Raw genomic sequence first — 15,054 nt, 5'->3', positions numbered from 1 at the left:
TTCCATCTGTTTTTATCCTCTGTTATTTTCCTTGAGCAGTGGTTTATAGTTCTCCTTGAAGAGATCCTTCACATCCCTTTTAGTAAAAAATTTGAATGTTTAATTTTCATACTGTGAAACTGGTGAAAAATATTAAAAGCAGTCATATAAAACCTCTGGAAATGGTCCTGAGGACATATGGCAATGAAAAACATCTATTCAAGAACATCTACAAAAATTCAGTAAGGAAGATGAAAATCGGTGGTAGTTTGCACCAAGACTGATTACTCACTTCCAAGCTCAGCAAGTAGACTAATGCAGCCAAAAATGCTGGGTTCCTTATCCCACCATCTCCCAGCCAGAAGGTTTTTTTTTCCCCCAAAAGAGCAAGACTTTAGTGATTCTTGTCCTGCCTTCAACTGCGTTTTGCTAGCATTAAGTCCTGGGTCAGTGTTGCCAAGAGATAAGAGCTGTCTTCTTCCCACCAGGCTACGAAACCTTGGAATATATGTGCTGAGATTACTGGGGCATTGATAGCCCTCTGGCTCATGAAGCAGGGTTCTACCCCAGGAAAAGCAAGTCAAGAGGATCTCAGGCTCCTGCCCCATTCCATTGCACTCAACTTCTAAAGCTAGAGTGTCAACTCAAGCTTGCCATTGTTCCCACCTCTAGCTCCAGGTCCCTGGCTCAGAGATTTTTGCCTGCAAAGGAAGTAGGATGAAAACAAAACAAGTATCTCCTAATCTCTTCCCAAAGGAACTGTTTTACAAAAGAAAATGAGAAGTTTAAAAAGAGTTCTTTGAAAAATAGTAGAAATTACGCTGTTGATGGCTGTGGTGATACCTGGGTTCTTCTTAGTTTAAACGAATTTTCAAGAGAGACACACAGCAAAAGAAGTGCAACATAGGGTAATTTATCATAAAGGAGAAAGAATATTTTGAAAGTTAAGTGCAGAATGGACAGTACACCCTGAGAGAGAGAGAGAGAGGATTCAGGGAAGGCTGCTCTTAAGGGTGAGACAGCAAAGACTGAAACTAGGGCATTGGTGTAAACAATAGAGCAATAAGCCAGCAATTAGTTGAGCTGAACAACAGGGCAGATGGTCAGAGGGAAAAGTGGAAGAGAGCCCTACGAGTACCATTTTTATCCCCAGGATTTCTGGGCATACCAAAAGCTGTGCCTTCCTGAGGAAGAACTTGAGGAACAACGCTGTTGGCTATAGGGAAGGATAGATTACACTAAAATAATCCAGCCAGTCACTAAACTTAAGCAAATAATAATAACCAAACCAGAGGGAGGTGAACTAGTAGAGTAGCTACAGCATGTTATTTAAAATGTCCAGTTTCCAACAAAAATGTATGAGCCATGCAAAGAAACAAAGTATGACTCATACACTGGAAATAAGGTAGGTAGGAAAAACTACCTGTAGAGTGATCAGATGTCAGATTTAACAAAAAATTATAAATATATTCATATATAGTACCCATTGTAAATATATTCACAGAACTAAACAAACATTATAACAATGTCACATCAAATAAAGAATATCTCCTAAGCAAACTAACAAACAGAAAACCAAATACCGCATGTTCTCACTTACAAGGGGATGTTAAACATTGAGCACGCATGGACATAAACATGGGAACGATAGACACTGTGGACTACTGGGGTGGGAAGTGGGGAGTGGGTTGAGCCCAAGAGATCAATGCTGCAGGGAGCTAGAGACAGAGCCTGTCTCAAAATAAAAACAAAAACAAAAACAGTATCATCTATATATGTATATGTGGGTATTTAAAAAGTCACGTTTGCCCAGGCAAGATGAATGCTCAGGAACGACTTGAGAAGAGTATTAGCTTTCACCTCAGGCTAATCCCTAGGTTTAGGACAAGCCTAGTTCAGTGTTGAAGGAGGGCCCTAACACAGAGTCAATCTGCAAAGACGGAGAGGGCTGTTGCTTTTTAGTTCCTGGTACTCAAGGAAATATGTCAAAACATCAGCTGAACACTATTTAAGGAAAAGAGACTTCGGTGACCATTTGCAACAAGGAATAATAGTCTTTGCAAAAATAGTTTGGGGAATCACTAGCTGAGTAGACTACTACAGCATTCACACACACACACACACACACACAGCAAACTTTAGGGAGGAGAGTCTCAGAGTTGTCACATTATACTATTATACTATTCAAATGTTCAGTTAACAACAACGGTCACAAAGCATACAAAGAAACAGGAAACTGTCATTCATTTAATGAAATAAGAAATGGACAAAAACTGTCCCTGGGAAAGTCTAGAACAGACTTATTATACAAAGACTTTAAACCAATTATCTTAAATATGCTCAAAGAGCTAAAGGAAAACATGGACAAAGAACTAAAGGAAATCAGAAAACAATATATGAACAAAATGAGGATATGAGTGAAGAGAAACTGTAAAGATGAACCAAAGAGAAGTTCTTGAGAAAAAGTGCATAAAAGCAGCCATAAACATAAAGCATAAAGATGGGGAAAAAAATCAGTGATCATGAAGACAAGACACTTGAAATTACTGCATAAAGATGAAAAAAAAAATCAATGATCGTGAAGTCAGGACACTTGAAATTACTGCATCTGAGGAGCAGGTAGAAAAACAAAGAATGAAGAATAGTTTAATAATGCACCCAAAGTTCCCAGATTTGACAAAATACATGAATCCACAAATCCAAGATGCTCAATGAACTGTGGGAACTACCCACAAAGCTCGGTTTGTGTCCTGCCTGTGTATCTATTGTCACTACCATTCCCAGAGGCCATGGCCAATTGTGGCAGGTGACTTGGCAATATTAATTAGTCATAGTGGTGGCATTGTAGATCTTGGAAACCAGTGGTTCAGCAGACTTGGCAGTGAGCCCAGTCAGGAATCAGACTGAGTAGTGCCCAGAAGCCTGGGAGCAGCTCACCTGCATAGGCATGTGGCGGGAGGTGCTTACTGCCTTGGTTGAGTAGGTGCAAATGTGGCTGTTGTTAGCTAGAGCAGTTCTGTCTGTCCCACTGGGAGATGGCTGCTCTCTTTTCTGGGACTGCCAATGCTGCAACCAAAGCTGAAGCTGGCTGATTACAGTCTCAACTCTTTTCTTGAGTTAGCTTTCGATTTTAACTTCAAATGCATCTATTTCGATTTTAACTTCAGATGATCCACTGCAACCTCTGCAGTGGCAAAATCTCGGCTCACTGCAACCTCTAGGATGCACAGAAAGGCACAAAGAAGGTGCATCTTTAGGAGTTCCCATCATTTGTCACCTTTCCATTTGCCATGCCCATACCTGCCTTTGCAACTCCCATCACATTGGCTTCCCAGTGTTATTCTACAATGCTAAAAGGACATTGAGTCAAGAACTCCCCACCCGACCCACAGCGAACTGCCTTCTTTTCCAGCTTGAATCCTTCCAAATTAGGGTATCTTAATGGGACTCTTATAATAGGTTGCACTTTCTCAGGTAGGAAACTTGTGGGATGATCTGTGGTGTCGTTCATCAACTTCAGCTTGCCTGCACTACAAATGGTAGAAACATCTTTAGTAGTTACCAATATTAAAGTAGGATTCCCCTTTTCTCTTCTAGATGCTTTAAACAGAGATATATAATTTTAGGCAAAAAGAATGACACAAAAATATGGCAATGTGAAAAGCATGGAGTCCTGGGGAATGATGAGTAATTTGATGTAGAGCAATTATAGGTTGTACAGAGAATGGAGCAAATAGGAAAGAAATTAGCATTAAGGGGTTCATTGAAATAGGGTAGTAAATAAACTTAAATGCTATGTCTGCTAGTTTCCTGTTGCTGTTGTAACAAATCACCATACGCTGAGTGGCTTAAACAGCAGATTTATTATCTTACAATTCTGAAGGTCAGAAATCCAAAATAGATATTACAGGCTAAAACCAAGGTATCAGCAGAGCTGTATTGCTTCTGGAGATTCTACGGGAGATCTGTTTTCTTGCCTTTTCCAGTTTCTAGAGGCCATGTGCATTCCTTGACTTGCAGCCTCTACATTTGTCTACAAAGTGCATAATTTCAGCCTCTGCTTCTGTCCACATCTCTCTATGATCCTGTCCCTTCTTTTCTTGTCTTGTGGGAACCCCTGTGATTACATCAAGTCCATCCAGATAATCCAGAATAATCCCCCATCTCAAGATTCTTAACTTGATCACCCCAGCAAAGCCCCTTTTGCTATATAAGGTACCATTTGCAGGTTCTAGGGATCAGGATGTTAATAGAAACAGGCAAATTCTGTAAAATATTTGAAGAGATTTATTCTGTGCCAAATATGAGTGACCATGGCCTGTGACATAGCCCTCAGGAAGTCCTGAGAACATGTGTCCAAGGTGGTTGGGTGCAGCTTGGTTTTATACATGTTAGGAAGACATGAGACTTCAATCAGATACATTTAAGAAATACATTGGTTCAGTTCAGAAAGGCAGGACAAATGGAAGCTGAGGCTGGGGAGAGCTTCCAGGTTATAGGTAGATTTTTTAATTTTCTGGTTGCCAACTGGTTGAGTTTATATAAAGACCTGGGATCAACAGAAAGAAAATATCTAGGTTAAGATAAAGGATTGTAGAGACTAAAGTTCTTAGTGTGCAGAGGAAGCCTTCAGGTAGCAGGCTTCAGAGAGAATAGATATAAGTACTTCTTATCAGACTAAGGTTTGTGTTGATGTTAATGCCAGAGAGGTATAATGAGGCATGTCTGACCCCTACTTCCTGTAATGGCCCAAGCCAGTCTTTCAGGTTAAATTTTAAAAGTGCTTGACTGAGGAGGTAGTCCATTCAGATGGTTGGGAGGCCTCAGAATTTTGTTTTTGTTTTACAAGGACTTAGGCATTTTGGGGGGCATAATTCAGCCTATCATATCATTTGAGAGAACTTAGGGATTAAAATCTTAATGCCGACTGGGGCCAGGCAGGTAAAGCAAGTATCTTAGTCCATTTTGTGTTGCTATTAAAGAACACCTGAGGCTGGGTAATTTATAAAGAAGAAAGGTTTATTTGGCTCATAATTCTGGATGGCTGAAAAGTTTAGGATTGGGCATCTGCCTCAGGCCACTTTCACTCATGGCAGAAGGCAAAGAGGAGCCAATGTGTAAAGAAGTCACCTGGTGAGAAAGGAAATAAAGAGAAGGAATCTCTAGGTTCTTTTTAACAATCAGCTCTCATGGGAGCCCACAGTATGAGAACTCACTCATCTCACCCATCCCCAGAGAGAGAATTAATCTATTCATGAGGGGTCCACCCTCAGTGACACAAATATCTGTGCCCAGGTGCTGATGGAGCGCCTGGGGTGTGTGAGCCCTGCCGCCAGGGCCCGGCTGGGGTTGCGCCAGGAGCTGTCCGTGGTTCTGAAACGATGCCGGCCGAGGCACCAGCTGTGACTGGGCGAAAGAGCGCTGTCCGTAGTGCTGAAGAGGTTCCCGGGCTCCGGCAGTGGCGACAGCAGTGCCTAGGAGGTGTTTTAGTACAAGGCACTCCCAACATGAAAATCCTTGTAGGAGTCCAGTAGAAATTGGTAAAATTATTTATAAAACCGGCAAAATTCATAAATATCTGGATCCTAGCTTCTCCAAAAGAATCAGGTAGTCAGGCAATGCTGGTTTGCCTTTATTTTGGTAACACTGTGAACTGAGTAACTGGTACTCACTTTAGATGGGCCATAAAATTTGAGTTTTCACTTTTCCCTATTGGCTAATAACCAGACTGCTTTATTTACTTTTGTTAGAGTTTGTATATGGTTGGTGTGGGAAGGAAAAGCTCCTTCTCAAAGTTTCCTTTCTTGTTAAAGAATAAATCATAAGTGTGCTGATAACTCTTTGTTCAGCCCCATCCTATGTAGCTGTTAAACATGCCATGCTTACAGGCATGTAGTATATTCTATGTCCTTGTACTTTAACCAGGATATCTGTGCTGGACAGCTCCCCTTTCTTCCCATATCACTCCTGCTTTTCAGCTTTGTCCCCCACTTTCTGAATTCCCCTCTACCCAGTACCCTTTCTTGGCTGCAGCCCTTTTAGAGCTCTTCACATGCCTCCAAGCTTCTGATTTTTTCATATCCCACTCTCCATTCAAATACTTTCACTACTCAAACTCTCTTCCAAACTTTTTCTAAAATTTTTCAATGGTTCTATTTTCTTCAGTTTGATTTTCACTCCAACTTCTTCCCAGTCTAGCCCCTGTAAATGCTGCCAGGTTTCAATATTCCCAATGGCTTAAATGTCCAATTTCTTTCCTCCTTTACCCCTCCCGATGATCTGGTTACGCCTTTTTGCTCCAACATTCCCCCGAACCTTCTCAAACACTGATATTTTCCCCTCTTTCCCCACAAATCTACCTGTCAGGCTTCTGCCCCCAAACATCTTCTCACCCCTTCACACCTCATCACCCAGGTCCTTTAGATTCCTACGCACCCGATTTCTCTGTCCCCTCACACCCACTTGCTTCCCTTGCTCCCACCATGGCAGTGCCCATCTGCTCCTCCCTGCTCACTCAAGTCTGCTGCTTGGGACATCTTTGGCGACGGCGAGGGAGATTCTTGCTGAAGAGGGGCTCCGGGGGCAGCATGGCAATCCGGGTGACCTTTCTTCTCATTGTTGACCTTGGCCCCAAGTGTGCCCAGGTGCTGATGGAGCGCCTGGGGTGTGTGAGCCCTGCCGCCAGGGCCTGGCTGGGGTTGCGCCGGAAGCTGTCCGTGGTTCTGAAACGATGCCGGCTGAGGCGCCGGCTGTGACTGGGCGAAAGAGCGCTGTCCGTAGTGCTGAAGAGGTTCCTGGGCCCCGGCAGCGGCGACAGCGGTGCCTAGGAGGCCGGCAGCCGGAAGACCGCCAGGTAGCAGCTGCTGATGCTCCCACAAGCAGCGATTCTCCGCGCTCAGCTCCGTCCAGCCGCCGCTCCAGCTCGTCGATGCTGTTGCGCTGGGTGTGGACAAGGCTCTGCTGGCTCTTTTTGGTTCTTTTTCTTTTGGCCGAGTCCCGTTCTGTTGCCAGGCTGGAGTGCAGTGGCACGACCTCAGCTCACTGTAACCTCCGCGTCCCAGGTTCAAGCGATTCTCCTGCCTCAGCCTCCCTAGTAGCTGAGCCTACAGGCACGTGCCACCACTACCAGCTAATATTCATACCTGGTGCGCGCGCCGCTCCCTACCCCGCCCCCAATCCCGCAGTTGCCAGTAGCTGCCTCGTGCCCGTACCTTGACGCGCCAATCCGTTAAGGTCCCAGGTCCTCAGTGCGCGCGCCTCTCCCTACGGTACACTTTGCGCGCGCCGCCCCTTCCATTGCCATCAGGTGCCTTGTGCGCGAACCTTGCCGGCCAGACCGTTAACGCCTGGCGTCCTTTGTGCGCGCGCCTCTCCTTCTAGTACCTATCAGGCGCCCCTTCTACCCCGCGCCCTCCCTCGCCGCCATTGTTCGCAGGTGCCTCACGTGCGCCTATTTTGACGTTCCCACGCCCGCCACTGACTCCGCATTGTCAGCGGTGCCTGGCACGCTTACCTTGTCTCAAGAATCCCTTAAGGTCGCCCTTCCAGCGCGGATATGGCACTCGTGCCTGTCTTTTCACGTGCTGCACTCGCTCAGGTTTGAATGTTGCATTTCCTGGCAACAGGAGAATGCTCCCTTCGCCAGTTGGCAGCAGTCAAGAGGATGCTCAGAGCCCAGCTCTGGAGAGTTCAAGGATCCGAAAATACCCTACTGCTCCCAGGAGCGGTTACCTGGGCACTCTGTGCCCTTTATCCCTGTTCCGGTCCTTTCCCGGGGCAGAGGACCCGCCAGTAGGACTCACTTGCCTTGAGCCTGCGGCCCGCATCCCTCACTTCACTTTGCTTGTGGGATCTCTCCGTTGCTCCTGCCCCTGGACGGAGTGGCAAGCCTTCCCACAAGTACCCAGACACCTAGAATCAGCCTGGTGTCTAAACAAGTCCAAGGATTTCTGTATCCTACAAGCCCTGTGTTCCGACCGGCGATCCTGCCTTCAATTTGAGGCACAGGTACCGCAGCAAGCCAGTGCTGTGTGCTCGCTTTACCAGAATGTCCGGCAGCACAGTGATTGCATGGATCGTAAGGAGGCTCAGAGAGGCCCTGGAGGAGGTAATTCCCTTTCTGGGGCCCAGAACACCCAGCTCTACCCCACACTCCCATCCAGAGATCATGTCGAGGGCCCTCATGGAGAGTGGGGCAGGGATGCCTGAGCAGGACAAGGACCCCAGAGTCCAAGAGAAGCCCGATGATCAGAAAGAGGGCCCTGAGGGCACCAGGTATGCACGGTCTGCATTTAGACCCTTGCGGGACAGTGGAGGCCTCTCTCCCTTCGTACCCAGGCCTGGGCCCCTGCAGAGAGACCTCCATACCCAGAGGTCAGAAATCCCATCTGACAAAACATCCCAGCCCTCCAGGATGAGCTGCTGCGTCAAACACAATTCCATCTCCAGCTCCTACAGCTCCACGGGAGGCTTCCCGTGGCTAAAGAGAAGGAAGGGGCCAGCCTCATCCCACTGCCGGCTGCCCCTCCCTTCTTCAAAGACAGTGAGTGAGGTCAGCCCTCAGGCTGTCTCTCAGGGTCAGGCCCAGTGTGAAAAGGCAGCAGATGCAGCACCTGGGGTGAAACTGGCCCCCAGGAGTGGCTCCCCGACATCTCAGGCCTCTAGTCCCCATAGACGAAAGTTCCCTCTGCTGCCACACAGGCGAGGGGAGCCTCTGATGCTGCCACCTCCCTTACAGCTGGGGTTTCGGGTCACCGCTGAAGACCTGGACCTGGAGAAAAATGCCGAAATTTTGTGGCTAAACAGTGCACTGCAGGGTGAGGAAAAGTCCCTCTGGGAGTGCAGAGCCTCACTGCTTTCCCATGCTTTGTCCTCACCGGCAACAGGGACATCTCTGCCTGCTGTCCCTAAAGCACCCAGCACAGATGCACAGCAGGAGAGATGCAAGTCCCAAGACGGCCTGGACCCTGTGGCCCTCCAAGCATCTGCTGCAGGGCCCCCGTCTAGACCTCCTGTGTTGGGGAGGAAGTGCAGGTCAGCAGGCCCCCTGTTCTCCTCCTCAGACACCCTTCCTGCCACCTCTGCACACTCCTGGGACTCAGCCCAGGCCTCATCGTCTGCTCCAACACAGCCAGCCCAGGGCACCACAGAACACTCAGCCGCAGGGGCTTCCTTACCCACCACTTCCACCTCGAGCCCCCACACCAAAAGAAAGTCAACCTGGGCTGCAGACCTGGCTGGGAGCCTTCCTGACCCATTCTCTGCCTCTCCCACCACCACCCTGGCCAGACCGAGGGTCAGTGGTCCCACCTCACTACAGAAACTTCCCATTACCGCTGCAGCCACCACCCAGCCCAAACCTGTGATCCTTCATGGACAGCAGCAGGGAACCCGCACCTTGAAGCAGGTTCATCCATATTCCCGTCCAGCTGCTTCAGCTGCAGCCCAGACCTCATCTTTTGCTCCAACACAGCCAGCCCAGGGCACCACAGCACACTCAGCCGCAGGGGTTTCCTTACCCACCACTTCCACCTGGAGCCTGGCTGGGACCCTTTCTAACCCATCTTCTGCCTCTCCCACCACCACCCTAGCCAGACAGAGGGTCAGTGGCCCCACCTCACTACGGAAACTTGCTGCTATTGCTGCAGCCATCACCCAGCCCAAACCTGTGGTCCTTCATGGACAGCAGCAGGGAACCTGCACCTTGAGGTGGGTTCGTCCATATTCCCATCCAGCTTCTTCAGCTGCAGCCCAGGCCTCATCTTCTGCTCCAAGACAGCCAGCCCAGGGCATCACAGCACACTCAGCTGCAGGGGTTTCTTACCCACCACTTCCACCTTGAGCCAGGCTGGGACCCTTTCTAACCCATCTTCTTCCTCTCCCCGTGATGCACATGCTGCCTCCTCAGACTGTACACCTGCCAAAGTTAGGCAGCTTCGCTAAACAAGGTCCAGAAGAGTTTTATCTAGGTTTCCTTCTAATATTTTCTAGTTTTGTATCTTGCGTTCAAGTCTCAGCTCTATCTGGAGGTGATGTTTGTAGTCCTTTCCCCAGTTTGTGCTTCTGTCAGCTGTGTCAAAGATCAATTGGCTGTGAATATGTGGCTGTCTTTCTGGGCTCTGTCATGTGTCCCATTAATCTATGTGTCTATTTTCCTGCTAGCACCATGCTCTTTTAGTTACCACACACTTGTCAAAAATTTTGTCGTTCTAATTTGTAGTGAAATGGGATGCCTCTAGTGTTTTTTTCTATTTGCTGAGGAAGGCTTTGACTCTTTGAGATTTTTTTTGGTTCCATATGAATTGTATGATTTTTCCAATTCTGTGAATGATGACACTGGTATTTTGGCAGGGGTTGTATTGAATCTCTAGGCTGCTTTGGGCAGTACGGTCATTTTAATGCTACGAGTTTCTTCCATTCATGGGATGATTGTCCATTTCTTTCTGTCTTATTAGTTTTTCATCAGTGTTTTGTAGTTTTTCTTGTAGAAATCTTCAAACTCCTTGTCAAATTTATTCTGTGGCATATCGTTTTTCATTTTGTTGCTACTGTAAATGGGATTGCCTTCTTAATTTCCTCCCCAACTAGACCATTATTGGTGTATAGAAATGCTGCTGATTTTGGTACATTGATTCTGTATCCTGCAATAACTGGATTTATTTATCGATCAACTCTAGGGATTTTCTGGTGGAACCTTTACATGTTTCTAAATCCAAGATCATATCTTCATCAGATAAAAATAATTTGATGTCCTCTTTTCCAATGTGGATGCCTTTTGTTTTTTCCTCTTGCCTGATTGTGTGATGTTGAATAGCAGTGGTGAGAATGGGCATCCTTGTGTTGTTCCTGTTTACAGAGAAAATGCTTTCAATGTTTCCTCATTATGTAGTAGGTTAAGCATGGCTTTGTCACAAACAGTTTTCATTATGTTCAGGTATGTTGGTTGTCTTTTTCTTTTTTAAATGAAGTCTTGCTCTTTGCACCTAGGCTGCAGTGCAATGGCAAGATATCAGCTCACTGCAACCTCCATCTCCCAGGTTCCAGCAATTCTCCTGCCTCAGAGTCCTGAGTAGCTGGGATTACAGGTGCCCGCCACCATGCCCGGCTAATTTTTGTACTTTTAGTAGAGATGGGGTTTCACCATGTTGGCCAGGCTGCTCTTGAATTCCTGACATCAGGTGATCCACTCACCTCAGCCTCTCAAAGTTCTGGGATTACAGGTGTGAGCCAGATGCCCGGCCATTTTCAGGTATGTTTCTTTTATGCCTAGCGTGTTTGTTCCTTTTTCAGGACATGGCCTCACTCTGTCTTTCATGCTGGAGTGCAGCGGCAACATCAGAGCTACAGCTTTGAACTCCTGAGCTCCAGCCACCTCAGCCTCCCAAGTAGCTGGGACTCTGGGTGCATGTCACCAGAGCTGGGTAATTTTTATTTTTATTTTTTTGTAGAGATCTATGTTCCTCAGGTTGGTCTTGAACTGCTGATATCAAGTGATTCTCCCAGCTCAGCTTCCCAAAAGCAGTGAGTCTACAGCGTGAGGCAGCGCCTGGCCCAGAGTCACATGTTAACATCACCTCCTCACTGCCGGGCTCCGATTTTGGCAGTGACTGAAAACCCTAAGGGAGAGTTTCTGGTCAGGCCCTGCCCAGTCTGAACAGGGGGGAAAATGGAAAGATGCATGTGGATGGTTCTTTTGGAGAACTGGCCAGACAAGTGCTAGATGCTTTTTCCTGGAATACAGGACCATGAGATGTCCAGTCCAGCTGCCTGGTCCAGAGCCCCTGGCACCATCTAGTTTGGGAGCTCACCCAGAAGCGACCTCGGTTGCCCAAAGCAGCTGATCTTCCTACCAATCTGGTCCCATTTGAGAGGTGTAACTAGGCCCCATCCTCCAGGAAACCATTCCTGTGTGTGCCTGTCTTTGTCCTCGCCTTGGCTGGCCTCTCTGTACCAGGAGAACTTGGATTTGCAAGGCTCTGCCTGTCACCTGAGCATCACGGAGCAGCTCGCTTCTGTTCCAGTGAGGATGCCCAGTCTCCTACACCCCTGCCCAGATCTGACTGTTCTCCCCTTCACCCACAGGTGACCTCCAACCTGATCCTGCTCGCTGTCTTCTGGCAGCTGCTCTGAAAAAGGGCATTTTGGCCTCAAGGGCTGAGCATGTCACTCCCTGTTTTCTGTTGATCTTTCCAGCGCTGTTTGGGACAGCCCATGCATTTGCCCATGTACTGCTTCTTTAGAAGGCAATCAGGGCTTTCTTTCAGGGGTGGGCATAAAAGTTCTTGTGAGATTTGTGTATGAAGTCTGCCTTCACTACCTGGATAGGACTAGCATACTTCTGCTGCATTACTGCAATCTTACTACATTTTTTTTATTTTTAATTTTATTTATATATTTATTTTGAGATGGAGTCTGGCTCTGTCACCCAGGCTGAAGTGCAGTGGCGTGATCTTGGCTTACTGCAACCTCTGCCTCCTGGGTTTAAGTAATTCTCCTTTCTCAGCTTCCTGAGCAGCTGATACTACAGGCGCATGCCACAACACCCAGCTAGTATTTATATTTTTGGTAGAAATGGGGTTTCCCTGTATTGGCCAGGCTGATTTCGAACTCCTGACTGCAGGTGAACTACCTACCGGGGCCTCCCAAAGTGATAGAATTACAGGCTTACATTTATTTATTTCATATTTATTTGAGCTGGAGTGTTGAGTGGTCATTCTGGCTAGAGTGCAGTGGTCCGAACTTGGCTCACTGCACTTCTGCCTCCCGGGTTCAAGTGATTCTCCTGCCTCAGTGTCAACAGTACCTGGGTATAAAGGCAAGTGCCACCTCCTCCTGCTAAATTTTGTATTTTCTGCTCCCTGCCTCACCAGGTCCACAAGCAGAGAGGAGTGCAAGGCAAGGCAATTCTAGGAAAGGTAACTCCAGACAAGGCAAGGTTATTCCAGGCAAGGAATTCCAGGTAATGCAAGGCAAGGCAAGGCAAAATATTCCAGGCAAGGCAAGGAAAGGCAACTCAAGGCAATTCCATGCAAGCAAAGGCAACACAAGGCAAGAAAATTCCAGGCAAAGCAAGCCAAGGCACGGCAAGTCAAGGCAATTCCAGGCAAGGCAAGACAAGGCACAGCAAGGCAAGGCAATTCAAGGCAAGAAAATTCCAGTCAAGCAAGACAAGACAAGGTAATTCCAGGCAAGGCAATTCCAGGCAGGGCAAGACAGAGAAATTCCAGCAAAGACCATTCCAGGCAAGGCAAGGCAATTCCAGGCAACACAAGGCAAGACAATCCAAAAGGTAAGGCAAGGCAAGGCAAGACCAAGACCAAGGGCAAGGGCAAGGGCAAGGGCAAGGGCAAGGGCAAGGGAAATTCCAGGCAAGGCAAGGCAAGGCAAGGCAATTCCAGGCAAGGCAAGGCAAGGCAATTCCAGGCAAGGCAAGGCAAGGCAATTCCAGGCAAGGCAGGGCCAGGCAATTCCAGGCAAGGCAAGGCAAGGCAAGGCAAAAAAGGCAGGGCAAGGCAAGGCGCAAGGCAAGGCAAATGGCAAGGCAAGGCTATTCCAGGCAAGGCAAATTCCAGGAAGGAAATTCCAGGCAAGGCAAGGAAAGGCAATGAGAGGCAAGGTCGTTCCAGGCAAGGCAATTTCAGGCAAGGCAAGGCAATGCAATGCAATGCAATTCCAAGCAAGGAAATTCCAGGCAAGAAAAGGCAAGGCAATTCCAGACAAGGTAATTTCAGAAAGGAAAGGAAAGGCAATTTCAAGCAAGGCAAGGCAAAAAAGCACAATTTTAGGCAAGGTGATTTCAGGCAAGGCAAGGCAAGGCAATTCCAGGCAAGGCAAGACATGACAAGGCAAGGCAAATCAAGGCAAGGCAATTCCAGACAAGTTAATTCGAGGAAAAGCAAAGTAGGCAATTCCAGGCAAGACAATTTCAGGCAAGGCAAAGTAAGGCAAGACAATGCAATTCTAGGCCAGGCAATTCCAGGCAAGGCAAGGCAAGGCAAGTCAACTCCCGGCAAGGCAAGGCAAGGCTATTCCAGACAAGGCAATTCCAGGCAATGCAAGGCAAAGAAAGGCAAAAAATACCAGGCAAGGCCAATCCAGGCAAGGCAATTTCAGGTAAGGCAAGGCAATTCCAGGGAAGGCAATTTAATGCAAGGCAAGGCAATGCAAGGCAAGGCAATTTCAGGCGAGGAAAGTCAAGGCAAGGCCATTCAAAACCAGGCAATTTCAGTCATGGCAAGGCAAGACAAGGGAATTCCAGGCAAGGCTATTCCAGGAATGTCAAGGCGGGACAATTCCAGGCAAGGAAAAGCAAGGCAATGCAAGGCAGGGCAAGGCAAGAGAAGGCAATGCCAGGCAAGGCAATGCAATCCCAGGCAAGACAAGGCAGGGAAAGGAAATTCAAGGCAAGGCAATTGCAGGTAAGGCAAGCCAAGGTAATTCCAGGGAAGGTAATTCCAGGCAAGGCATGGCAAGGCAATTCCAGGCAAGGAAATTCCAGGCAAGGCAAGGCTATTCCAGGCAAGGCAAGGCTATTCCAGGCAAGGCAATTCCAGGCAATGCAAGGCAAGGAAAGGCAAAAAATTCCAGGTAAAGAAATTAAAGGCAAGGCAAGACAAGGCAAGGCAAGTCCAATCCAGGCAAGTCAATTTCAGGCAAGGCAAGACAATTCCAGGGAAGGCAATTCAAGGCAGGCAAGGCAATGCAATTACAGGCAAGGCAACTCCAGGAAAGACAAGAAAAGGCAATTCCAGGCAACACAAGGCAAGGCAATTCCATGCAAGGCAAGACGAGGCAATCTAAGGCAAGGCAATTCCGGGAAAGGCAATTCCAGGCAAGGCAAGGCAAGGCAATTCCAGGCAAGGCAAGGCAAGACAATTCCAGGAAAGCAATTCCAGGCAAGGCAAAGCAATTCCAGGAAAGGCAAGACAAGTCAAGGCAAGGAAAGGCAAGGCAAGTAAATGCAAGGCAATTCCAGGCAAGTAAATTTCAAGCAAAGCTATGCAAGGCAATTGCAAGCAAGGGAAATCCAGGCCCGGCAGGCAAGGCAAGGCAAGGCAATTCTATGCACGGCAATTC

At 47.7% G+C, this 15,054-nt stretch overlaps 1 protein-coding gene across 1 annotated transcript; it reads left to right on the top strand.

The window, feature by feature from the left end:
* Positions 1–7,357: 7,357 nt before the first annotated feature.
* On the top strand, positions 7,358–9,967 carry LOC118146847 (uncharacterized). The gene is given in 2 exon segments (XM_078347840.1): positions 7,358–8,142; positions 8,144–9,967. Coding segments are annotated over 2 exon segments (2,211 nt in total). The 5' UTR covers positions 7,358–7,608; the 3' UTR covers positions 9,821–9,967.
* Positions 9,968–15,054: the final 5,087 nt, after the last annotated feature.

Source organism: Callithrix jacchus, chromosome 13 (genome assembly GCF_049354715.1).
Source record: "Callithrix jacchus isolate 240 chromosome 13, calJac240_pri, whole genome shotgun sequence".
NCBI lineage: Eukaryota > Metazoa > Chordata > Mammalia > Primates > Cebidae > Callithrix > Callithrix jacchus.
Note: the sequence above shows the minus strand (reverse complement) of the source record. Positions and strands in the feature narration are given on the sequence as shown.